At 38.7% G+C, this 25,477-nt stretch overlaps 2 protein-coding genes across 2 annotated transcripts in view; both read right to left on the bottom strand.

Annotated features, from left to right (window-relative positions):
- Nucleotides 1–781, bottom strand: part of LOC136044756 (complement C4-like) — a 49,301-nt gene extending 48,520 nt beyond the window's left edge. The window contains exon 1 of the mRNA XM_065730254.1: nucleotides 764–781. The gene's annotated coding sequence lies outside the window, so the exon portion shown is untranslated. The remainder of the gene's footprint in view (nucleotides 1–763) is intronic.
- Nucleotides 782–5,151: 4,370 nt separating this feature from the next.
- Nucleotides 5,152–25,477, bottom strand: part of FREM2 (FRAS1 related extracellular matrix 2) — a 112,751-nt gene continuing 92,425 nt past the window's right edge. The window contains exons 17-24 of the mRNA XM_065730252.1: nucleotides 19,428–19,620; nucleotides 17,328–17,432; nucleotides 16,092–16,219; nucleotides 15,866–16,000; nucleotides 11,688–11,814; nucleotides 10,902–11,089; nucleotides 10,610–10,756; nucleotides 5,152–8,934 (exon numbers count right to left, since the gene is read on the bottom strand). Coding sequence (XP_065586324.1) covers nucleotides 8,425–8,934; nucleotides 10,610–10,756; nucleotides 10,902–11,089; nucleotides 11,688–11,814; nucleotides 15,866–16,000; nucleotides 16,092–16,219; nucleotides 17,328–17,432; nucleotides 19,428–19,620 — 1,533 coding nt within the window. The 3' untranslated portion in view covers nucleotides 5,152–8,424. The remainder of the gene's footprint in view (nucleotides 8,935–10,609; nucleotides 10,757–10,901; nucleotides 11,090–11,687; nucleotides 11,815–15,865; nucleotides 16,001–16,091; nucleotides 16,220–17,327; nucleotides 17,433–19,427; nucleotides 19,621–25,477) is intronic.

Raw genomic sequence — 25,477 nt, 5'->3', positions numbered from 1 at the left:
AAGGTGGCACATTTTCTGCATTTTTCAGGCAGTGAAAGAAATACAGGAAGGAACTAATGGAGCGGAGAAAGAGGAAGAAACTCAAGCAAAGAAAAACAGAAGGAATCAGCTAAGCTCAGTCTATATCCAATTTCTTATGTCTCTGATGCTAATGATTTTGTCAGCACACAAGGCCATCTTTTTTTGTTTGCTCACTGTAACACACTGATACCATGAGGGCCGTTTTTACTCAGCTGAGTAAAAACCTGCTCAGTTGTGACAGATTTCACTTCCAGTTCTTAAACATTTTTTGGAGGCTGTAAAATGCAGCTGTGTGGGGTTGTCGGTGGATTTTTCCTCCCTTTGCTTTTTTCTCTTCTTTCTTCTTTAGTTTCCTGCTTTTTCTTTTTTTTTTTTGGTCAGTTTACCGAGATCTGTATCAGAAAGACAAACATGTCCCCTGACATTTACAGCACAGGCATTTGAGAAGTGGCACCGGGAAACAGGAAAGGAAATTATTATTTGCCAGAAAGTTAAGAAGTAAATAAACAAAGAAATAAATTAGAGATGGTGACAGAACTGTTTGTTCTCAAATGCAGATCTTCCTGAAGAGTCAGCCTGCCCTTGTGAAGCTGCTCCCAGAAGCAGGTGCCTTTTAATCCACAGGCATCCTTTGGGAAGCACATGTTTATCTACTTTCTTCCCCCTCACTCTGCATTAACCAACAGTTCCACCTAACACTGTGTGACAGTGGCAAGAAAAAACCCAGAAATTGGTCACTCACCAGTCAGGATGCTCCCCGTACCTTGAGTCCGTTCGGTCACTTTGGGAGCAAACTGAAGTTAGGTCTGATGCTGAGGGCTCAGATGGACCAAAGGGCTCTTAACATGTCTGGGGACCTGGAGAAAAGCTCACGTGACCCCAAGGCTGGCAGCATCCCCTGGCCCTGGTGGGGACATGCTCACTGAGCTGGCATTTCTCCTGGCATGGGGCCATTCCAGGCCAACCAGTGACCACAGAGCTCACAGCAGTAGCAGGAGTGGAGCCAGGAGAGTGGCAACCCAGCAGAACAGCTCAAGGAGAACACTGCCCTGGGGAGTGTAGTCCAGCCCCCACACTGCTACTGGCATAAAAAGGATAGAAAAGACTGAAATGTAGGTGTTCTGAGCACTTCAGTTATTTAACTTCTCTTTGCCTCAGTTCATTCATCTGCCATTCATTGCTTATTTCCAAGCCTAAGGCAGTCTGGAGTAAGGGCAGAGCTCCCCAGCATCCTTCCCCAGACCACAACTGTGGGGGCTCAAGCTGGAGGCAGCTGTTGCTCCTCAGAGCTGTGACCACTGAAACCACCATCTGGAGGGCAGCTCTAAAGGCCCCCAGTTGTCTGTTTTTGCTTCCAGCAGGGCAAATCGAATCAGCCTTCCTGACCGTAAGTGTTCTCAGGTTTTGGCCTTGGCTTGAACTGCTGGGACTCCTTCCAGGCACACAACACCTGGAATTTTGCTTCCCAGCTTGTAGCACTTCACCCTTGTGATACTGCCTTGAAAAATCACATACAAATAAATAAAGTATTACATAATGTAAAAATACAACCACATAAATAAAATCTATGCTATATACCCATGTCAATACGTATTACACACTATATAAAATACACAATTGCACCTGTACATAAATTTGTGTATATATAACACAATAAAACCTACATAAAATTTATATAGTAGTAAAACATGTTCTTTTTGCATGTGTTATTGCAGACATGTTTTGAAAGCAATAGTTCTGCTGGAAAACAGAAGTTCTTGGCCACTTCATGAGGAGTTGAGGATAATGCCCATTGCCACAGCTATCAGCTCCTTATGGGAACTGTGGGCAATGTCTAAAAGCAGCAAGATGTTGGTTTGAATCATTGGCGATGTCCTTAGCATTCATCATGTTATTACGGATGTCAAATGCCTTTCCTGAGGAAGATGAAATATCCTGGAGGAAAAATACCTCTCCCCTAAACCTCATTTTGAGAGGCAGGAAAAAGCTAAACTGCCACGCACAGAGCGCTCAGACAGAAGCTTTGGTTGATGGCCCCATTCTCAACACAGCAGTGAAGGCCAAAAACCCTGTCCACATTTGCTGTGGCTACAGAAAAGCAAGAAGAGGTTTCTACTTCTGAAACACATAAGTTTGGCAAAGCCAGTCTGGTAAAAACCAGTTAAGTTAGCACAGAAAATGTGGTCATGAGCCACTCTTGGTGCTCCCTCTTGGTGATGTGAACATGGTCTGATGCCTTTCAAGGCACAACATGAATGAGCACATCCCCACGCATCATGGTGAGTCAGTGGTTGGTGCGTGTTTCTCTCCAGCGGATGCTCTTTGAGGACAGATGCAAATCTTTCCTGTCCTAATAGAAGGGACTATTCCTGCTAATCAGAAAAAATGTGACCTAAGCTAAATTCGGAGAGCGTTTCAGGATCTTGGCAAGACAGCAAGGTATGCCACTGAGGAGGTGCTCTGTGGCACGGCTGCGTGATGCTATGAGCTGATAGGAGGATGTCTCCTACAAAACCTCCTGACATTTCACCACTATTTTGTCCTCAGAGACAGAGCCATGTGTTGTTGCAAACATTTAACCAGATGTGACTTCAATATTTTCCCGGACTTCATCACTGGGAACCAGTCCCTGTGGGCCACTGTGCAAGCTTTCCATGTTGAAATCCAAGTATTCTGCCAAGAAGTGGAAGAAAAGCTCTGCTGCATCCCCAGGGGACCCTAATTTTACAGAATTTGTAATTTATATTTCTGTCTTGCCAGGATCATTTTGGTGTCATTAGAAACGTAAGAGAAAACACATCAGTGAAAGAGACACTTGAGAGTACAAGAAATATTCTTCTAATCTTCTGTTACAAATAGCAGAGAATATAAGGTAAATAAAATCACCAGCAGTACCTTTTAGCTCTGCCCCAGCCTTCCTCTCCACAGTCCTCAGGAGGAGATGCAGGCAGATGCGAGGTGCAGGTAACTCAGCTGATAGAGACCTAGAGCCAACACTAGCTCATATGAAAGCTTCCATGTCCTCTTATTCAAAAAAGAAATACGTTTATTTATTTATTTATTTTGTATTTCATAGTGTCAGCCCCAAGTGAGAGACTGGAGGCTTTTTATAGGACTATTAGGGCATGACCTTTCTGGGTGAGGAATCTGCTTCTAACAGTACCAGGAGTGAAGCTGTGGGGAAGAGAAGGGAAAATGAAGAACGGTCTGCTCCTTCTCCTGAATCCTACCAGTTTTTCCTAGTCTGGCCTTTCTTCATTAGTTGCTATAACAAAGAGCCAATTTTATTGACCTTTCTTCCACAGATTTCACTTCTTTTTCAGTTTGGCACAGACATCATTTTGCTGTAGTGAGTCTTGCAATCACAATTTTATGTCAAATGATAATGAAATGCCTTCCATCTGTGTAGCCAGCACATTTTGTTGGGTTGAATCTCTGTAAAACAGTGAGAAACAGTGAATCATTGTTCCCTATCCAAGGTCTCTGTAACATTCAGGATTTAAGGCACCTCCACAATATTCTTCCTTGAATATTTATATCTTAAAATGAATAGCAGAAGGGAGTCTTATTTATTTAATCTCTCTTTGTGAGGAATACGTTCTTTTTATCAATACTGTAATTTGCTGCCATATTTACTTCCATTATATCCACTATATATATATTTAAGGGAATACAAGAGGGAGAAAAGCAGAAGTTCATACAGTAGTTAAAGTGAGCTCGTGTGTCCTCGATGGTAACTGAGTTAGAGCTTTTGCTAGAAATGACGCCCCAAAACCCACTAGAGACAATCAATTCCACTAGATTAACTGGAGAACATCAACTATTGCAGCTGCAGATTCATGCTTTACATGGAAATTTACGTTCAGGAATACTTCCATCATGAAAATACAACAGGAGATAGCAGGAATTCAGTGCACGCTTGGGCACTGGTATTAAGTCAAGTAAGATGTGCTGTTTCAGAACCTTCCAGCTGTTCCCTTCATTTTTACTGGAAGTCAATAGATAGTCACCAAAGCAACAGTAGTAGCAGGTAAATTCTGAATGGATGGTCTCTTGAGATAAATAATAAGAAAATGAAAAATTGAAGAGCCAATCACTTGAGAGTAACTTACTGAAGAGCTTTCAAAGGCATTCAGTGGTGGGAGCTGAATTTGAAGACTTCTTTCGAAATACAGTGAGGATACATCGGAAGAACTCTGACCCTTACTAATATTGGAATGTAACTGCAATACACCTATGCTTGGACTGTGAAGGAAAAGCCATCCTGGACCTTTTGGTATGTGCTTGGACATCTTAGTAGATATAGAACTGCACTTAAGAGACAAAATCAACGTGGACATGACTTAACTGCTGTGGGCAGAGTGGGAAATTGATGCCCAATGATCTACTGACAGGGAGCCATTTGTTGTAGTTTCATAGAATCATAGAATGGTTTGGGTTGGAAGAGACCTTTAAGATCATGTAGTTCCAACTCCCTGCTATAGGCAGGGACACCTCCCACTAGACCAGGTTGCTCACAGCCCCATCCAGCCTGGCCTTGAATGCTTCCAGGGAGGGGGTATCCACGGCCTTGCTGGGTGACCTGTTCCAGTGTCTCACCACCCCCACAGTAAAGAATTTCTTCCTGATATCTAGTCCGACAGCTTATATTGTAGTAGGACAGAAACATTTCCAACCTGATTTGCAGCAGTAGAAATCATAGGAAATCATAAGAAAGACCTCACAGACTTTATGCTGGAGGGTTCAGCTTAGTCTAGGGAATAAATGTAAGAGTACAGTCCACCTGAGCAAGTTTAGGTAGTGAAAGGGATAGACATGGAGAACCAAGCCTACAAAGGACCCACTGCTGATATCTACAAATCTGAACATTTCTGACATTCTGCAATTGAAAGTAATAATCCCTCTCTGAGCCATGAGTACAATCCCGATGACTGAAAAGCAGTGCCTTTCTTGAACACTTTGTGACTGGAAAGCAATCTCTTCAGGAAGGAAGCAAGAAGATTTATTGCAAATGCAGTGGTAGTCTTATGTCCTTCTGTTGATGTGACAAATTTACTTCTCGTAATGCTGCATTACTGACTGCTCTCCACCGTGTAACAGTTGTACACAGGTTTTAGATGAGTAACAAAACAGAATTAGTTTTATTTGTTTTTTTTTCCTGATAAAAATGCCAAATATCACAGCCACAGACATACATAAGAAATTGCTCCAAATAAATATGCATGGAAAGATTTCTGACAGCTTGATAACAAATTTAAACACAGCAGTTTCTGTATAAAGGGTGTAACAAATGGCATTACTGCTAGCAGAATATGTATCTTCAAGGAAAAGAAGATTGAATACAAAATTGGAAAATAGATTATATATATATATATATAATATTCAGTTTACTGCATGGATAGATAAATATTTAATACATTTGTGCATATAACTGGGAATGAGGCACTTATTCAGGTTAGTATAAATAAGGTCACTTGTTAAGTAGAAGGAAAAATGTTAATAAGCCTTGAATATTGCTGAAATTCAAAACCTTGAAGCCATAATAACAAATCACGCTGTACCGTGCTATTTATAGTTCATTGAATTGTTAAGAAATTCAATTTCTTAGGAATGGGACAAACCTGACAGGTCTCACTGAGAAAGCTGGGATTTTTTTTCCCAGGCAGAGGGCATTGATATCTGATTCATGAACCTCACTAATTCTTGCCCATTGTTTGCTTTGTGTTTTATTCTGTTATCAGCAGGATTTTTGAATATATTTTTAGAGAAACGTTTGTTCAATAATCCCCATCAATCTGAACATTTTAATCAGACACTATTCAAAGCAGTGATCAATTTGTCTACCAGATTCAAAATCTGCCTTGTAGTGCACAGTTTTTGATGTGATTTCATAAAAAGAAATAATAGTTACTAAAAAAAGAAGGATTTTGCCTGCAAGCAATGCTAGTGATATTTCAGTCTGCTAAAATTCAAAAGCAGAAAAATTGCTCTACTGATAAACACCTAAATTCTGTACTTATTATATATATATCTTAAAAGATTTTCTCTGCTCACACAAAACAGGCATTTCATAAATATTAAAATGTTCTATTATTTACACGTGTCCCATTTTACTGTAGAATCACTGTCTGAATATGCAGGTTCTAGGAGACAAATTGTGCCTTACTCACAATCAGTTATTTCACAAACTGGCAAAAGGGCAAATTTGATCCTAAGTTACAATTGTAACTTAGTTGTGAAGTTTAAACATAAAACACATCTGTGGCTTAAGTCTTTGATCAATCTTGCACACATAATACAAGGATCACAAAACCAGGAACTTCATTACAAGAGTAAATTAATGTCAGGTGACCAGGGAAAAGGTCTAATGCACTGGGCACGTCTTGTGGATAATTGTTTCAGGCTAGAACTCAGATTAATTAAAATAAAAGATGACTGCATGACTTTAATAATGGAGCTTGACCCTCAGGTTGCTGAAAACATCTTTCAATTAAGCAATCTGAACAACAGTCTTCAGAAAATCCAGAAAAAAGATGGTACAGATTCTGACCTGATTCGTTAGGTGAAAAACTGACTGAAGCCTTGCAAAATGAGTGAAGTCACAACAGTGTAAAAATCCACACCAAGAGGTGTTAGTGTGAGTCCCTCTGTGGGCAAATTCACACTGAACTGTGAATCATAGCACAGATGTTCCCAGGAGAGTAGACCTCAACATCTCTGAGCCTTATGGAAGACAGTGCAGGATCGCTAGGTTGAGTCCCCCTGTATTTACAGCCCACCAAAGGCAGGCTATGAAGCCTCTTGGGCAGACTTTAGTTCACAGGCAGCACTCAGCACCAGCAGCCAGGCTGCTTTCAGGCTGGATCCTGGTAACTCAGATCTCAGCAGCACGGCCCCCAGAATGCCAAATGTCAGATAGTTTGCAGCTTGAGGATAGATGGGGGGCTGCCAGTACCCACCACTAGTGACTGTGGAAGGAAACAGGTTCCTCAGCACTGATCTGAACAGCCTGCTTCAGGTTTGATTTAGTTTGTATAGTTCAACTCCACTGACTTGAAAAGATTTATTCATATTAAATGCTAGAATGACAAACGGGAAATTTTCAGGATTATACAGCATCTATGGCCAAGCATGTGGCTGGGCATCTTTTAGGGCAGAACAGGTCCTGTCTGGATTAAAAAACAGCACGGGACACTGCTGATCCAAACCTCAATGAGACATCATGCTGTCAGGTTATCTAAACTGGGAAGACTGAGAGAAAATCAGAACCTCTCTTTCAGAAGTAGTCATTTGTTAAAAAAAAACAAAACATAAAGCCCAGCAATGACCTAGCATGTTTGTCAAGATACGCTATAATGATACACTAATAAATACTACTTGATTCAATCACGTTATATTTTTTGTCTTCACTTTGTTGCTGTTTGACATGGCAGCTGACAATCACATGCTGGATTCAATATCATAGTTCCTAGGCTCAGTTCAGGCAGAACTTTGTCCTCTGCATTTTGAATCTAACACTAGGTATTGAAATACTAATGCTTGCCTTTCCTAGCAGTGGATATGCACTAAAGAATACAATTTGCCTTACAACACATCCATGATCTGTTATAAACCTAAGAAGATATTTGTCCAGTTCTTGTGAAAAACAAAATTCCTTCCAGATTTGTTGTATTCTTTGGCTTTATATCAACATAAATAAGGAAAAAAATGAGGGGAAAAAAAATCTGATTAAATAGCTGAATAAGAATTTGTAGAAAAGAGTACGCATTGCCTCCTGTGACATGCAACTGATTACAACATTACGCTGTCTAATCTAGCTGTCCTTTGAAAAAGTTCAGTAAACATAAGGAAAAAAACTAATCACTGGTATAGCTTAAGTGAAGTCAAAGTCTTACAGGAGGGAGGATTCATGCCTAAGGCATTTTATCACTCTTCAGCCTAACTGTAGACGTTGAGTTCTTCGTGAGAAACAGTACAAAATGTAACTGAAGAGTGGAAGTATCCCACCTCTCAAGTATTCAGTGTTTCTAAAGAGACAGATTTCCTCTCTTATTACAGACAGGATCTCTAGCACCTTTGGACAGCTTCTACTATCTTTTTGAAATGTCAGCAAATACAAAAAAACAAAATTTTCTCCCTTACAATGCAGTTCCTTGAACTCCTGCTAAAGATTAGTGCATGATATAGGGACGTCATGATAACCTTTTGTGCAAAGTGGGAGATTCACTATGGATTCTTCTATTGTTGATAAAGGCAGCAAAAGTTCAGGATAAAAATTTCAAGTAAATCTAGAAGCATATGAACTTTTTACTCTTCTCGAGTCCCCATGACCTGCTGCTATAAAAGTGCAGTTTTGTTTTGAGGCACCATGGAGACTCTGGGTTGAATCCTGTGGTGTTTGAATCAAACCTCAGAGCTGTCGCTGGCGTAGTTATCGGGCATCATTGGTTCATTGCTGCCTGACTTCTTTGTGGCTTCGTTCTTCTCAGAGTTTTGTCTCCGCTTTAGCAGCAAAATGATGATTGCAATTAAGCAGATGGCAAGGAAAATGGCAGCAGCTCCACCAATGATTGTTACTACGCTGACCCCTGAGTTCTGGCTGTTCAGCTCTCTGGGGAGAACACCATTGACCACAACCTCCCTCTGAGGGACCTGTTTCTTGCTGGTGCGATCCAGTGCTATGTGCTGTATGTTCGTCCCTCGGTTATTTTCTACTCCAATGTCTTTTGCAAGTTCTGGTGCTCCCACAACTCCTCTCTTTTGACGTCTCTGTGTGGATGCTGCTGGGCTGCCTCCATGAAAGAGTGAGTGGTACTGGTGCTCCACACTTCTTTTGCCAATTCCACGGTTAGCATTCTCCTTTGAGCGTACAGTGTAGATTGTATGGACATACCACTCCCTGCCCAAAGACACCTAGAAGGACACGAGTTTTTGCTTTTAAACATACATGCACCATCTTGATAATGGTATAAACAGACAAAATCAGTTACCACTTTGTATTGATCGTCTGGACAGTATTTTCAAACTTCAAAATCAAGAACAGATAAAACACAGTATGTGCCAATAAGTCCCAGGAAAGTCACATTTTCTGTCAAAATTTTAAGGGGAGATAATGTTAACTCCTCTCCATAGCTATACTCAAATCACTACCAGGTGCAGATGAAGAAACATAGCCTTGTCATTTTCTTTGTAACATGAACATCAATGGCCATACAGGTCTTTTGCAAAGAACCTCAGCTGTAGACAAGCTGCAGAAATGGAATTTTCCGAACCCAACCTGGCAGCCTTCTAGGCGCTAGCTTTGGCTCTTGTTTCCATCTAAACACAAGAAATCAATTTGTCATTTTAAGGCGGCTGAACAGAGAGCCTGTATAATCTCCATTCTTGATGTCATTCAAAATCCAACTGGACATGAGCTGGGCTACCTGCTGTAGGTGACTCTGCTTTGAGCAGAGGGGATGGAACAGACAATTTCCAGTAGTCCCTGACAGCCTCATTCGTTATGCGATTCTGTGATCCCCTACAGTCTGCATCAGATAATGCTGTCTTCCATGTCCTGTCTTTTCTGGATACATAATAAATTTGGCCTCTACAAGATCCAGTAGGATGGTTTGAACCTGTCTTATTTCTGTTTTAAGGCTACTGGTTTATATCTTCAGTAGTTGCCCCCAGATTCTGTTATTGTGCAAAATACTGAACACATTTTTTATTTTACTCCTGTTTTTCCTGATCTTTTTCAGGACATACTGTTGTTTCTTCACATTCTCATTCTTCTGACAGAATGATGGCAAAAAAATACTCCATTATTGGGAGTGGATTCTTTAAATCAAAACCAAGATATCAGTTCAATGGAGTCAGGTTATGAAACCACTTTTATATAAAGTAAGTTGTTCTCTTAAATACTCCACTGTTTACAATGGGACATAATACTGAATGGCCACGAGTGGGATTAACAACTCTTCAGTACTTTTTCTATTTTATACTTCTGAGTTTGGCATGTAGTTTTGCAAATACTAAAGTAGGTAAATTCTAAAGAGAAAACAGCTGGCTGAGTCACAGATCTAATTAATGAAACAGTTGAAGGGTTATACAGAATTACAAAGCAGCTGTACCCTTCAGATTTCAATTTAAAGGCCTTCCAGTGCTTTGATGTTTTGCAGTACGTGAGCTTGTGGAGATCACTTGCATGGAAAATGTTGCATCAATTAGATTTTGATGAAGCTCTCTATAAATGCTTACATCTCTTTTACTCTGTGTTTTAGCCAAGAGAGATGAGAAGGAATAAAAAAATGGCATGTAAGAAAAAACTTAAGTTCTTAGAAGAAATGCATAACAATCATTGATATAATTTCTCCTTTGATTACCAATTAAACAGTAGAAAAGCAATACTGTCCCTATAGGTACTGTCTTAAAAATATTCCAGATTTTACATATTGAAATTTGTATGTATTTATAACTCAGTTTAACTGTACTGAAATCATAATAAATCTTTCAGTTGGCTTTAACATGCCTTATACTTAAATTTGTTTCCTGTAGAAGTGTTTCCTTTTGGCTTAGTGCTCTTGATGTGAAGCTATAGAAATCATACCTGAAACAGAGGAGTTGAATCCACTTTAAATCCATCAGAGCCTGGTTGTTTAACTAAAGAAATTGCTTCAGGATCATCTATTGCAAGTTTTGCATTAAAAAGTACATTTCCAAAGCTCGTGGCTTGTGTCTCTGGTTGTGCTTTATCCTACATAGCCACAAAAGTAAAAAAAAAAAAAAAAAAAAAATTTGTAAAACACAGATTTGTTATTCCCAGGTTGGTTTTAGATAAAAAAGAAGTGTAAAAAAAATTTCTCCATAAACATGTATTCTCCCAGAACTAGAAATCTTACCACAATCTTAAATCTGTACAGAAGGGATGGAGAATCAGCAAGACATCCATATTCAGTGTTGGATGGATTATACTTAGGTACATATCCATCAGCTCCTGTACATAGGAAAACCTTCTCAATGCTACAGTAGAAGGAATCACCCAGATTTTGCACTGGATCCACCATCACCCGACCATAAATGACATCACCTGTAAAATAATGCACACAGTTCACATCCTATTAAACTGCAAAAGTTAATACAATACTGAAGCTAAAGAAATAAGCCTAGTTAAGAAGCTTGGTGCAGTGTAATGTGACTGCAGTTTCTGGTCAGCTCAAATGTCCAAGCTGAAGGCTCTTGGTCTGCCTACAGCTACATCAGGAATTTACTTGAGTCTCCTTATCATCCAGTTTTCACCAGAGGGTGTTGTCAAAGGCTATGATCAAATTGCACAATCTTCCACACACTCTGGGCCCCATAATAGCAGTAGGAAGCCATTTGCAGTTGCTATAATTAGAACCAGTCCAGAAGCTGTTTTAAAGTATGGGCTAGATTTAAGTCTTCATTCAAAAAATGTTTACAAAGTGCTCATTATTTAAGAAATGGCACCAGTACTGTCAGCCTCAGACGTAACAGTATCAGTGTAGAAAGACCAACAGCTATGATGCAAACTGCCAGGTAAGAAAGGCAAATGCAAAATAACACAAGTAGCAAGCTAAACACCTATTCCTAGTTTGTTTTGATTGAAACAGATCCTGAAAGTGTGGACCACATATTAAAGGTCTATCATCTGTACAGAATTTTACCTTCTGAGAAAGCAACATCACTTTCTTGTCCAAAACCCATTGATCCATCAGATAGCCATAGTGTCTTTTTGGAGAGGAGGAACATCTGGGTATTCAAGCTGAATTCAGCAGCCACTGGGTCACTGACCTAAAACACAGCAAAGCTTCAACAAGGATTCTCTAATCACTTTAAAAACATTGAACTTGATCTTCTTGCACTATACACAGTTCATCAGCTCTGCATATCGACATGCAATAATACAGGTTAGCTATAAATATTTATTTGCACTAGAAGTAAATTGCTACATATTTTACATACATAGAGCCTCTGGCTTATCTACTTCTGTGATTGATGAGATTCTGGGCTAGTTTCTTCCCACCACACTTTTCAAATCCCAGACAAGAACATGCCCAGGTCAACTTATATGTGTGGTAATATGAGGAAAACTATTTCCTCAGTATCTTGTCTCTCTTTGACTCAGCCTGTTCTCTTTGTCTCATTTTCATCCCTACACTGAAGTCCTACATCTATTTCTGATTCTCTGATACCCACTTGCAAGACAGTCCTCCTGATGTGCTGCAGGATATCTGTGTATGTTATCTCAGATCATGTATGAGAAAAGTCACCAAAGCATCTAAGCATCTTTTACGCTAATATTTATCTTCATTTATTTGATATGATTATTTTTCCTTGATTACATAATAAAAGCACAATAAAACAATATTATTAGAAGCAGGTTCTCATTAGGCCATGTGCTTCATAAACATAAGTTAGAAGGGAACTCCTATATCGACCATAAGAAAAAGGAAAGAATATAGCAAAATAAGCACTGAGATGTGTTTCACACATTAAAAAAAAAAAAAAGAACAAGAGGCAAACAAGTAAGAAAAATGCCACCACATTTGCATACATATGTGGAAAGGAAGGAAAGAAGACATAAATGAAAACATTCTTGCATGCCCATAGAGGAGGTGCCGATGGAATGAGATATAACAATATCAACAGAAACTACTGCCACAGTATATGCATGCTTATTCTTCTTCAAATCCCTTTTTCACAACAGGCTTGCAAAACTATCAAAGATATATGATTTAGCAAGAAGAATGTATAGCTGAAATATTTTTATAAACTTCACAGAGAGAAACCCTATCTCCGTGGGATTGTATTATAATTTCACAGAAATTATAATAATTAAAAAATCATTTCCAATCTCTTTGGAATGCTTCCTTCCAGATGCCTGGATTCAAGCTACTGGTTTGCGATCCCACTGTTTCAAATACCTATCTGACTCAACTGCTTTCCAGCTGTGGATCTGAAAGTGAATCAAGTACGGTCTCATCAAGTTCTTCCTTGGCAGAGTAAATGTCTACTAAACTGGAAACAAAAGGCACGTGTTAAACTGAAGGCACTGACTTCAGCCTCACAACAAAGGTAAGGGCAATGGCTTGGATAAATGCTGTGCATACAGCTGGGAATACATCTCGTATTCATTCTGTTTTAAGTGACTATTTTTATTTCAGTTTTACATGTAAGTCTCAGTGCTGCCAGTGGCTGACTCATGGCTGAAATTCATGACAGTAATTTAAATGTAATAACTTCCATTATCCAGTGAAGGCATTTTAAATGAAAGGGCACTTAAAAACATAATCTATGAGGATCTCCTGAGTGAAAAGAAGTACAATCAATTTACTCTGCCTATTTGTCATACTCATGAACTTTGCATATGGATGATTTGGCATTTGTGCAGATCACTGATATATATCCATCCCCACCTCCATCGGACAAAAAGCCACGAGACAATTAGTAATTCAATAAGCAGACTGCTCCTGAGACAGGTTAATCTCAGGGCAGCAAGTGTTATGCTGTTCTGCATTTAAAGAAAGGAGATACTGAGGCGATTGGGATAAGACAGAGATGAATGCTGTCATGTACGGGACATCCCAGAATTAAGTAGTAGTAATACAATGCTCAGTAGTGTTACAGACCACCTGCTTCCATCTACTAGAGACACAGAAAGAGGAAAAATGAAATGGGTAGAAACACGGTAAAGACGGAAACGCTGAAGTGAAATATTCACAGAGAGAACATACAAATACCTTTTCTACTTGATTTTTGCATCTTAAAATGGCCCTGCACTCATAAACAATCAAAACATTAGTGAAAGAAACCCAAACAAAATGATTCCAAGAAAATAAAAAGTCCCATGCTAAAAATACCAAAAAGATAATTCGGTAGAACAGCTGGGTCACTGGAGAGAGAATTAGGAGGAACAATTCCTGTTGTTTGATTTCGGGGGTTGGACTCGATGATCTCTAAAGGCCTCTTCCAACCCCTACAATTCTGTGATTTCATAATTTGATTTACAGTCAAAATCATTTTGATCCAGTTTTGAGACGGGCACTCACTGACTTCAGAGGGCTTGTGCAAGGCATCGCAGTGTGAACTTCCATGCTCACTTCTTTATTTCCTGCTTCTCATTTCTAAAACATGGATACTAATTTTTGCAGAATGCCTAAAAGTTTTATTGGAACCCACTTTAAGACCACGTATTCTTTCTATCTATGATCAAAGGAAACAACAATGGACCACAACATTTCCTGAATTCCTTTCACTGTGAGTATCTCAAAACAACGATTTGGTCTTGATTTGAAAAGTGCTCATGATGGGAACCAAACAGCAACAGTTCTTAGTGATTATAACACTGTTACAGTTGTGTACCTTATCCTGAATTTCAATCTAAGTACCTGAAACTTGAATATACGTCACTAGTAAAGCTTCATGTGATACAAGGAATCCTATAGTAGCCATGTTATTTTCACAAACCCATTCTCACAACTTGAGAAATTTGCTCCTTAGACTTCGTCCAGGTAAGATAAAAAGAATATCCTTAGGCTACTTTGCCAATTTCGTAATACTTTTTTGTTGCTTTTTTGAAACTTCTTCTAATTATCAACATATTTCTTGTTCATTTAAGGACCAGACACAACTGTGGTTCAACACTGCTGTGAATAGCTTTAGAGTTCCTAGAAGCAAAACAGAAATGCCAGATGAAAGCCAGAGTGCTGAACTGGTAAAAATCCACCCCTCCAAACTCCATTCATTCATTTTTTTTCAGAATGTTTTGCTGGGTTAATTCTGAGAAGGCATGTTTCATGTCAGATCATGTGTCATCTCTCAGTTTCATCAGAACTTAATGCCGTATCAGGAATCATCTGCTCTCCCATAGCTGGCATAACACCAAATGAAAGCATAAAGACTGCATACATTCTTTTGCATATTCTGGCTGATTCAACAGGAAACTGACTGTGTATCTCTGGTTGATCCACACTGTATTTACACTGTAAGATGATCTAATAGCATACATTTATACTACTAATGAGCACGAAACCACAGCCACATTGTTCTAGTCTTGGGTGTATTGGCTCCAAATAACAGAAGTGATAAAACTTCATCCTTACACTTCCTAAGATCATGCCAGCCCTTTCCACAATGCTATAAGATGATAATTTTCAGTCACTGCTTTCCACAGTAGAGTCCATTTTGCCACACTTTGTTCACAGCTACAGAGCTTTCCAGAAAGGCACTGTGAAATGCATGCTATTTGCCTGTCCATGTGCGATCCATATTGCTGTGGCTGGGATTCTTCTCACTTACTATCATGAGTAAGTCTTAAAGCTGAGTATTTCAACAATGTTGGTTAATAAAACCTCTTCTTCTGTTAGTGGAGGAAATCCTACCTTAGGACTGGATCAGTCTTCCTCTGAAGGTCCCAATTCCGAAAACAGAGACCTATCTCTGATCTTTTTGTCAGGCAATAACTTCCTGATAACAGTATTATATTTTCTTAATCACCTGATGAAACTATTTTATAGCAAAACTCAACACATAAGAATTCCCATAGTTTAGCTCATATTATAACACATAAATCAATGTGAACGATCATTCTTCTGACTATTACAGAAAAATGACCACAGATTACCCATGCATTGAGGACAGAAAAAAAACTTGTACTCCTACATTAACATTTCCAAGTTGGGTAAAACTAAGAAGAGAGCACGTACTGTCACACCAATTTTGGAACTGGTTTGTTGTAAGCACGTAAATTAAATTTCGAGTACTTATCATTACAAGGTTATCAAAGGCAATCTGAGAATCAAAATGAAAAGGAAACATGAAAAAAATATCATCGGGGTGCTACCTGCTGGAATCGGATATCCATATCAAATGTGATGGGCTCTCTAGGATTGCAGATCACTGGTAGGCTGTACTCCTGATGTGGAGCAGTGGTACAAGCTATCAGCTTTACAGTATAGGTCCCAGAATAGTCTCGAACCTTTGTGGAGAGAGAGAGAAAGAAGGGTGTCACACCAACACCCTAACTTACGGACTGAGGTAAGAGAAGACAGCAAAGGCTGAGGTTTTACCGCAAAGTCTGAAACAAAGCTCCACTGCTGTACAGGCTGGTTGTATGTGGGCTCGCTTCGGATGAGGCTGAGGCTGAATGTCAGGCTCGGGTGATCAGCTGACATAATCATGGAAGTTAGAGATGAAGCTGGAAGTACACCAATAGACAGATTTGTCACCTTTAGTGTTTCAGCACATACCCTCAGGGCCTGATGAACGTTCCCAGTAATTCATAAACCATAATGCCATGGCTGATGTTAATGCTTTTATAGAGCAATGGGCTTTATTAACTGAAACTTACAAAATGAATTACAGTCAACATAGCTGGGCCCCCTTGACTCTTGTTCAAATGTCAGTTAAGCAGCTGTTTTGGGGCTACACAACCAGAACTGTATGAAGATTAAATCTAACTGAAAGGCAAAACAGTGAGAGTGGAATGGCAAAGATCTATAATCCCTCCTGTTTTTAACTTGGAATGTCAGCCCAGGGAACAAAAAATAATTTATCTTAGCAGAATAACTCCTTCAGCTCTACCCAGGGCACAGAACCTTAAACTCTAAAGGGCAGCTGAGAAAAAGCAGAATCACTATGAAGGAGTGTTATAGGTTAATAAAAACTAAGTAAAACTAAAACAGATTTCTTAAATGTTTTGGGTTTTTTTTTCCCATTATTGTTCAGCAGATTTAATTTACTTGGATAATCTTTTCCACTGCCAACATTCATGCTCAGACTTATATCTGTAGAAAGAGTCTTATACCTGTGATTATTCTGAATAAAGGCAGAAGGGTTTAAACAGATTAAATTGCAGGATCAGGTCCTCAGTAATGACTTAATTGAACAGCAGTGAGAATGTTTTATTAACACAGGGATACAAAACTCCAACTAAAGCTCTTCTTTTCTCTTTGAAAAAAATCTGAATAACACTGAAGGGCTGGAAATTAGAAAAGAAATTGTAATTCTTAGTTTCTACATAGATAGTCCATCTTAGCTTTTGGATTAAAAAGGGATTTCTAGTGGACAGATTGGCCTAGACCTTCACCTTTCATAAATCATCAAGTGAAACTATTTCATTAAGTTTGAAAGTCTGAATACAGTCATCACTGACAATCAAGAAACCCCAAACAGAATAAATTACTAGCTAGAGAGGCAGAATACATAAAAACATCAGGGTGTCAGTAGCAAGAATAAGAAAAACGTGAAATTTGGGATGGGTGTCTGTCTTTTAATAGTACAGCTAAACTGTAGATTAAGCTTACCAGGATGGGACATGACAAATAGACCATGAAACCGTGCTTCAGTCTTGAAGTTGACAACCAAGCGTCCCTCTTCACTAATCCGCATGCTGGTTGGGTACAGAGAACCTGTCAGCAGAGGCCAATTCATAAATATCATTTCAATTGCAGATGACAAATAAATTACACTTCTGCAAAACAGCAGCTCGACTCTTTCTATTCCCTCTTGTCTCATCAGCTGTTTGGGATGGGGCCTGCTAGTACCTTTCAGGCTCATTTAAGAATTTTTTCAAACAAGAATTTGTATAGTGGGGCAACAGCTAGAGCTTTCACAATGTTTCCCAAAACATACAGAAAACCGCCCTGAAAATTCATGGTTTTACATATGTTATCATGGATCCACACTGATGCTTTAGTAGACTGAGAAAAGTCCACAGCATAGGCAACATTTATATTCAGGAACAGCATAGTCAGGACCAGTGGGTTCTGGAGAAGGAAGAATATTTTCGGTTTCACCAGGTATTCAAGCTGACTTCTACAGATAAAAGCTATGTCCTCTTTTGACTTCTACCAATAAAAGCTATGTCCTCTCTATCCGTGCCTCTTTGTCCATAGTGCCAAGGCAGCACCCACCACCACTGTGGCAGTAGCAGTTGTGAACCATGGCACTGGTGAGTGAATCTGTGAAACTTGTTCTGACAGGGTTTGTATTGCTGGAGATTTCTGGAATGAATTCATCCCAAAACATGGGCATAATGTTTCCTAATCTCGGTTTAGAAGGTCTTGTTTATATGTCAGAAGTCGTTTATTTCTGTTGCGTGAATTCAAGTCCCCTTTTCTGAAGTAGTATGAGAAAGATTCAGAGTTTGGGCAATCCTAGAGCTCCTTACAGAGAGCCAGTGGGGTGGCATCAACCTGCTTGCTGGTGGCAAGAAGACAAGAATGCCCCTCCATAATGTGTCTGAAACCTAACATTCTCACCAACACAAACACATATTACCTGCACAAAATCACTTGTACCAAATACATCAATCGATACATTAGAAATATTTATATGTATATACATGTATGTACACATATGAATTATGGCTTTACATAGAACTTCTGTAGAGCAAATAAATGCATCCAGAGGTAAAGAAATAAAGTAAGAAGTAGTTAACCCATGCCTGCCCCAAAAAACACATTCATCGTGCAAAGCTGGGCAGAGAGAAGCAGTAACTCTCAGTAGCTGCCCAAATCAGACTGGAAGCTGTTGGGTGTTTGCCCTCTGCTACTCCTGTGTTCATTGTGTGTTTTATACTTCTGTTCTCAAAGGGAGCTGCCAATGTTCATTACCTTCATAGCCCTGGCCATCAGCTTCTTACACAGACAAAAAAATTAAAGCACTAAAGGCATGAAAATGGTGGCACAGATGCATCACACACCAAGGATTAGATCTGACTTTTAAGTGAGAAAAAAAAACACATCACATGATTTCATGGATGTGGCTTGTTCTTTAGGCAGGGCCTGGCATGTGCTTCATTCTTCATGCACTGCAGACTGCCCCTGCCACTCCTCGTTGCCTGCTCCTACCATGCAGACAGAAATTACATAGTAATGATATATAGCAGTTTAGACATGGAGTCTGCAAACAATAAATGTCTTCAGGTTCACACCAGAGTCCTGAAACTGTGTGAGCATACATATGTAATTATAGCTGGTGCTTGTATCCTGCCTTAGGTTGGGACAGATAGTGAACACCTGAAGCTTAATTCTGGGCATCAGAATATCAAAATATTCTGAAATTGTATGTTCAGGGACAGAAAAATATTGATAACACAGAAAAGTTTCAATTTTTCTCATTAATATTCAAATATAATGTGTGGTAACAGAATACAAAAACATGGAAAATGTTGAGGCTCTGAGTAGAAATAAATGTGTTAATTTTGTGTACTTGAAACACGAGGAAGCAGTAGTCTTTTCTCACAGGAAAAGAACTGATATCAACTTAACATGGTTTTCATAAGCAACCCAGCAGAGAATTTCAAGCAGTAGGCAAAAACAGACAGCTTTCAACCTATAATAGAGTGCAAATTACATTCTCAGTGACAGAATGATTTTGATGAAAAGAAACTGGACCCTCACCTTGGAGCTCTGCCTCTGGTGGGCTACCGATGCCGTCCTTCCACAGGATGGCAGTGTCATACACAAAAGTCAGACGGAGCTCAGACTGCAGGTCGAAGTGCTGCCAACCTCCTACACCCACCGGAGAGTGGAAAACATAGGAGACATACAAGGGGACCCTCAGTGTCACATAGGACTGTACTAGGTTGAGAACCTGCAAAAAGAAAAATGATTTCTTGAGGGTAGTGGTGATGAAGGACAGTAGTGCACAGGCAATTCTAATGCAAGAAAAAAGACAAAACTTGAAATAAAAATTGTGTCTGATTTATTTTTCAGTGCATCTCAAGTTATTCTTGAATTTCAAACCAAGTATGAATTCTGATACACAAACCTCTAAATTTTGACTTAAATTTTTGTTTAGGTTTTTTAAGTACATGAATAATATCAAAGACTTTAGAAATTTTTTAAGTATCTTTCTGCATTTGCTCTGTCCTTTTCCCATAACTAACTCTTTTGCTTACATTCTTACATTACAGTCCTGTAAGAAGTTCTACTGGAAGACCCTGAACTTTGCAAGACTGAGTCCTCAGACTGTACTTAGCTCTGGAATTATTTCCTGCTTTGTACAGAGATACTAGCTAGCACACTGCACGCAAACACACAGATCATGCTGTCACTGACAGGAAGAACTGAAAATGATGTGCAGTTTGACACAGATTTAACAGTAGATCCTGTACACATATATTGTACAAAACATTAGCATTATTATCAATCAGAGATTTACAAATTCTCTCTATACGTTCTGATAAAAAAACCCAAAGACAGTGTCAGTAAACTGTTACACCTTAGCACACCTCTTATGTAATTGATGAATCCATTTCTGAAGTGTCTTACTTTACATCTCTAATTAAAACTGTGATGTACAGATCCTTTTAGAACATGATGGACTGTCTTGACAAGGAAAGGCACTGAGAACATCTCTCAAGGGGAAAATTTTCAAAAGCCTAAGTGGTGTTGAACTCCCATTTACTTCCAGCAGAAACTGTGTGCCTAGCTGACATTTGTGCATCTGAACATTTCCCCAGAGTGCTTACCTTAGAAGCCTTTAAAGAGTATTTTTCACTATTAAAAAAAGCATTTAAGAACTTCGTAAGATGTGTAAAAACCAAACAAACAGTTTCTGAGTTCCCCCAGAGGCATGTCAAGATGTTGAACCTTCACTACCTTACAGCTGCTTTACTTTTCCAAATGCTGGACAAAAGTTTTAGTAATATTACGAAATGACAAATTTACTGCCTGAACTGATTAAACACTGAACTAGTTAAGGTGTTCACTATGGAAATATTCATAGTTGTAACAGCTTAATTTTATGCCTGACACTCCTTGATCTACACACTAGGTTACTTAAACACCTTCCACTTATAATGTTAACATCATTTCATAAGATGTGCAGCATGTAGACACTAGAGAGTCTGGAAGCACACACACTACCTTGCAGTAAAGCAGCCTGGAAGATAACATGAGCCACTACACATATAGATGATTTTATATTAATTATTCTTTCTTTGTTATATGTAAACACAATCAAGATGTTCTACTTGAAACAAAAGAAGAGTTTTATTCTATGTATGTGTGGATGACAAATCAAAGTTAGCCAGCAGTATTACCCTTCAGTCCTATTTAAGTTACACAAACAGCAGCAATGTTACCTTTGGGATACCATCATGAACATCCAAGCAACTACTTAAGGCATGGATTTGTTAAATTATTCCAAATAACAATACTGAATGCTCACTTTTATCAAGAAAAATACAGCTATAATGCAAATCTACAATATATCTTAGTATGCCTTTAATTCAGCAGTAACACTGAATATTTGCCATTTCCTGGAATGGTATCAAGAGCTAACTAAATACATTTGCTCACATGGCAGATGTATCACTATTGAAAAGCCCTCTCAGCAAAAATAGGTTACTTTTACTCTGTCTTTTTGCCCCACATCTACATGTTGTGCAATAAGAACTGGACATCAAAGCAAAATATCTAAAATTCAGTTTGCTTATAAGAAGCGAGAAGAGTTAATATATTGTCCTCTTGAAAAGATGCATACATAATGCTTAGTGAGGAGATCTGGAGTATCACACAGAGAGTATTTAATGACCTTGAGGACTAAATAGAACTGAGATGAAATTTTATACTATAAAGCATAAGGTAACAGAAACTAGTGACAGGGATTTCTGGCTGAAATGGAAGACACTGGTTAGAAAGAATAGAGGAGAAAAAAATTTGGTATGTGAATTGATCACATCATAACTATGACCTTCCTACCCTCTCCATGTGATATGAGCCTAAGATAAACTGAGGAATGGAGTAGAAATTAGAAGCATGCATGCCATTATTCAGAGCACTAGTGAGAGCTTATCTGGAACAGCTTTGATCATCCATGCTTGAAAAAGCCTAATTTGCATTGTAGACTGTAGAAAAGAAATCAAAATAATCACAGGAATGGAAAAGCTTTTTTATGGGAAGCAACTAGAATAGCTGGCTTGTTTAGTCTAGTTCGACATAAGTTCTGAGGGAATAAGAATTCCACCTATACACATCAAGAGATGAACAGCAGAGATGGGCTACTGAGGATGATGAAAGATGGTGCTGACATGAGAACAAATGGGCATAAGATGACCATGAAAATAGAGCCTAGAAATCACAAGAATTTCTAACCCACACAAGAATAGTGAGGCCAGGAAATCCTATTAGTTTTTAGATTATATTAACCAGGTTGGAACTACATCATATAGAGTTAAAGCTGCTGACAGCAGTCACTTGAACGGAGTGATCCACAAAGCTCTTCTAATTCAGTCTTACGCCACCATAAGCAAAAAAAATCTTTCAAAGTTCTTGGTTATCCAGTATTAGGTACCACTGGTTGTTCACATACACTGTACACAAATAAATCTATTAATGGGTTTCTAAGCCACATTTTAGGCTTGTCTTGCTTCCATTCAGTGTAAGCACAGCATTAGTGAGCTCATCTCATGTGTGCTGGTGGGAAATCTAGCAGTACAATCTACTCTGGGGAAAGTCTGCCTGAAAAACACTGTTCCTCTGCTGTGTCTTGGCACTGCTCTGCAGAAAAATTTGAAACTAAAGTGCCAAAGAACTCACCCTAGAATTTAACAGACTCTTCTCTTGGTAAAAAACAACATACAATGTCTGGGCAGCAGGGCTGCTTGCTCCAATCTGGAAATTAATTCTTCTACATATGAAACCATATTTCTATTAATGACTGGCTTTATGTGTGATTTGGTGCACACAGAGAGAAGAATAAGTTCTTTCTAAACCAGCTCATTGAATTTTTCTGCACTCAAATCTCTCCTGAGGCACTCACTGGATGGTAGGTGTGGAGGAAAACCTAAAATACTGGTAGCCAAAGTTACTGAATAAATAGTTTTCTTATGCTTACAGCAACTTACAGCTTACAAAGCCATCTCAGTTCTTACTAAAAAGTAAAATGCTGCCAGGGGAAAACTACTCTTCAGTGGGCAGAACAGAAAAATCTCAAGCCTTTCTAGCTAAAACACAGAGGACCTTTTTGATATATTAAAACAAAAAATAGGAAATTAACTGCAGAGTAAAATTGTTAGAACAAGAGGAACCCACCAACAAATGAAAAGATAGAACGTGTCATGCAGATGGACAAGCCCCACTTCTCAAACTCTCTTAACATGAGAAAAAATTCTTTCCATTGGGTTATCTTTATTTTGCAGCAAAGCCTATTGAGAGTAGCCAGCTGTTCATATTTTATTTCAGCGTGACACTGATGAAACCAAAATGGTAACTCAGAGCTGTGGAAGTGTAGGATCAGCTTAACTGCTGTGGAGAGACAGAACAGGTGCATAGTGTATCTACACATTCTGTGAACAGAATACTGTAGAAGTTGTATTGACAAACTTTTATTCACAAACATTAGTTTTATACAGTAGTAAGTGGATATGACCTTCAGCCAGCCTTGCAATACTAGGACAGCAATACAAATCACAGCCACACTTATGCTGAATTGGGAAAACCGTGTCTCCCATCCTGTGACAATTCCTGAGAAGACAGAGAAAAATTGTTCCAAGAAGGGAACTGACTCTTATGATAACTGTCTGAAAAAAAGTCATTCAAACGGCTCAAAAATCATTCCAAGTGTGTGTGAGAGAAGAACATGATTTATCCTGAATATCAATATAAGATGTACAGATTCATACATGTTTTTGGCAAGATAAATTGTCAAAGGGCATAAGATCTATTTTTCAACGTTGACAATTCCCATTTAAGAATTTCTATAGGTGTTCTTTTGTTCCCTTTTCTGATGCAAACTGTCAAACTTCATTAAGCAAAAAAAAACCCATAATTGGTTTGAGCATCTGTCATGTAACAAGTGAGAATATTCACAACAAAAACATTTTCAGTTAAGGGTTTGAGGCATGGACTCTGTCCTGCATTATACTGATTTTTACTTATCTGGCTTTCATTCCAGAGAATGGAATTGCCTAGGAAAATGATTTTATAGCTTTGGGATATGATCAACAGCAGTAAGAGTGTGTGTGTGTGTGTGTGTGTGCGTCTGTGAGGATGGGCATGTGCTGTCAGTACTAGAAAGATCAAAATTAGAAATAACATTTTCATATTTTATATTGTCCTAATGAACCAAACTTTTCACGAGAACTGTATTTTTGTCCTCCAAACTATCCTTACCCTGACTTTCTATTACATTTACTTGCTGTGTCCGCAAATTTGAGTCACACAAGCTTAACAGTGTCATCAACTCACTGTTTACACAAGAAATGCATTGTAAAGCTCAGATTTGGACCCAAAAAGGCAAATAGCCAGGTAGGTCACAGGTGAAATGCAAACCAGCTTTGCTTAAAATAGTCTGCATAGAAGGGAGGCTGCAATACAACATTGAAATGCCAGCTTCTTGAAATGTTTAACCTCTGGCTCTGTTACACAGCTGGTGCATTAACTTTGTAATATATAATTTTTTGCAATAGATAGTGTTTACAGCTGGAGGGAAAAAAAATGCAACTTGATGGTTAGAAAGCTTCTGTGTCAAGGGAATAGAAACTACAGGTCTTCTTAAACTTGATTGTGGTGTTAAATTTTGACATATATTGACAGGAATATAATATTGACCGGAATATAAAAATTCGAAAATAGACACTTCTGTTCAGCTGCAATTTACAGCTTCTAGTTGAGAAATTCAGAAAAGCTGACTTCTCACCCTTAAAAATGTTTTTTGCAAAGCTAGAACTATTTGAGCTGGAAATATTTTACTGTATATGTTTTTCACCTCCTTTTTTCAGCCAAAGACTTGCTTAACTAGTTGCTAATAAAATCTGAATGAGAATTTCCTGGTGTTCTTATACCAAGTCTGGCAGTGGTAAGGAACAAATGAAAGCAAAATCCACACATAAATACTTGGCCTGAAAGACACAGAAGCCTTTGGATTCCAAACTGTCTGCTTACAGCAAATAACTGTAATGGGAAGATGTGAGATCAAGTCATACTTTACACTCTACCAAATAAGAGTAGGCCAGTCCTTCAATACATATTTTATTAAAGGACAGTTGCTTGGTTTTCACTGTTTCATTTTTTAATTTCCTTTCAAGTAATTCTGGTATTGCTCTAGCATCTGTGTCTTGAGGACCTGAGATATCCTTAGTGCTTGACTCTCATGATGCCCTCATGAAGTAAGGTCCAATCTCTAATAATTACCTGAAGATACGTAGATGAGCTCTGCATTTTTACACCCTCAACATATCCAAAGACAGACCTTGAATTTCAGATTATGAAGTCAAGATGTTCAAAATTTGATCTTACAAATCGCAACAGAGATATAATCCAAACGAATTAGTTCAATTTAAAGAACAGGCCTTTGTTTATAAATACGCACTCCTTAAGCTGCACATCTAAATCCATAATAGATACACAGATGCTTGATTTTTCAGATATGGTGAATATGGGCAGGCAGACCCCAGGAACAAAGCGTCAAGCTATATTCTGAAAGAAGGGCTGCATCCACCTCA

This window comes from Cyrtonyx montezumae, unplaced genomic scaffold (genome assembly GCF_038088225.1).
Source record: "Cyrtonyx montezumae isolate F1298 unplaced genomic scaffold, pur_monq_1.0 scaffold_12, whole genome shotgun sequence".
Lineage (NCBI taxonomy): Eukaryota > Metazoa > Chordata > Aves > Galliformes > Odontophoridae > Cyrtonyx > Cyrtonyx montezumae.
The sequence above is the reverse complement of the archived record's forward strand: the minus strand, read 5'-3'. Positions and strand labels throughout refer to the sequence as shown.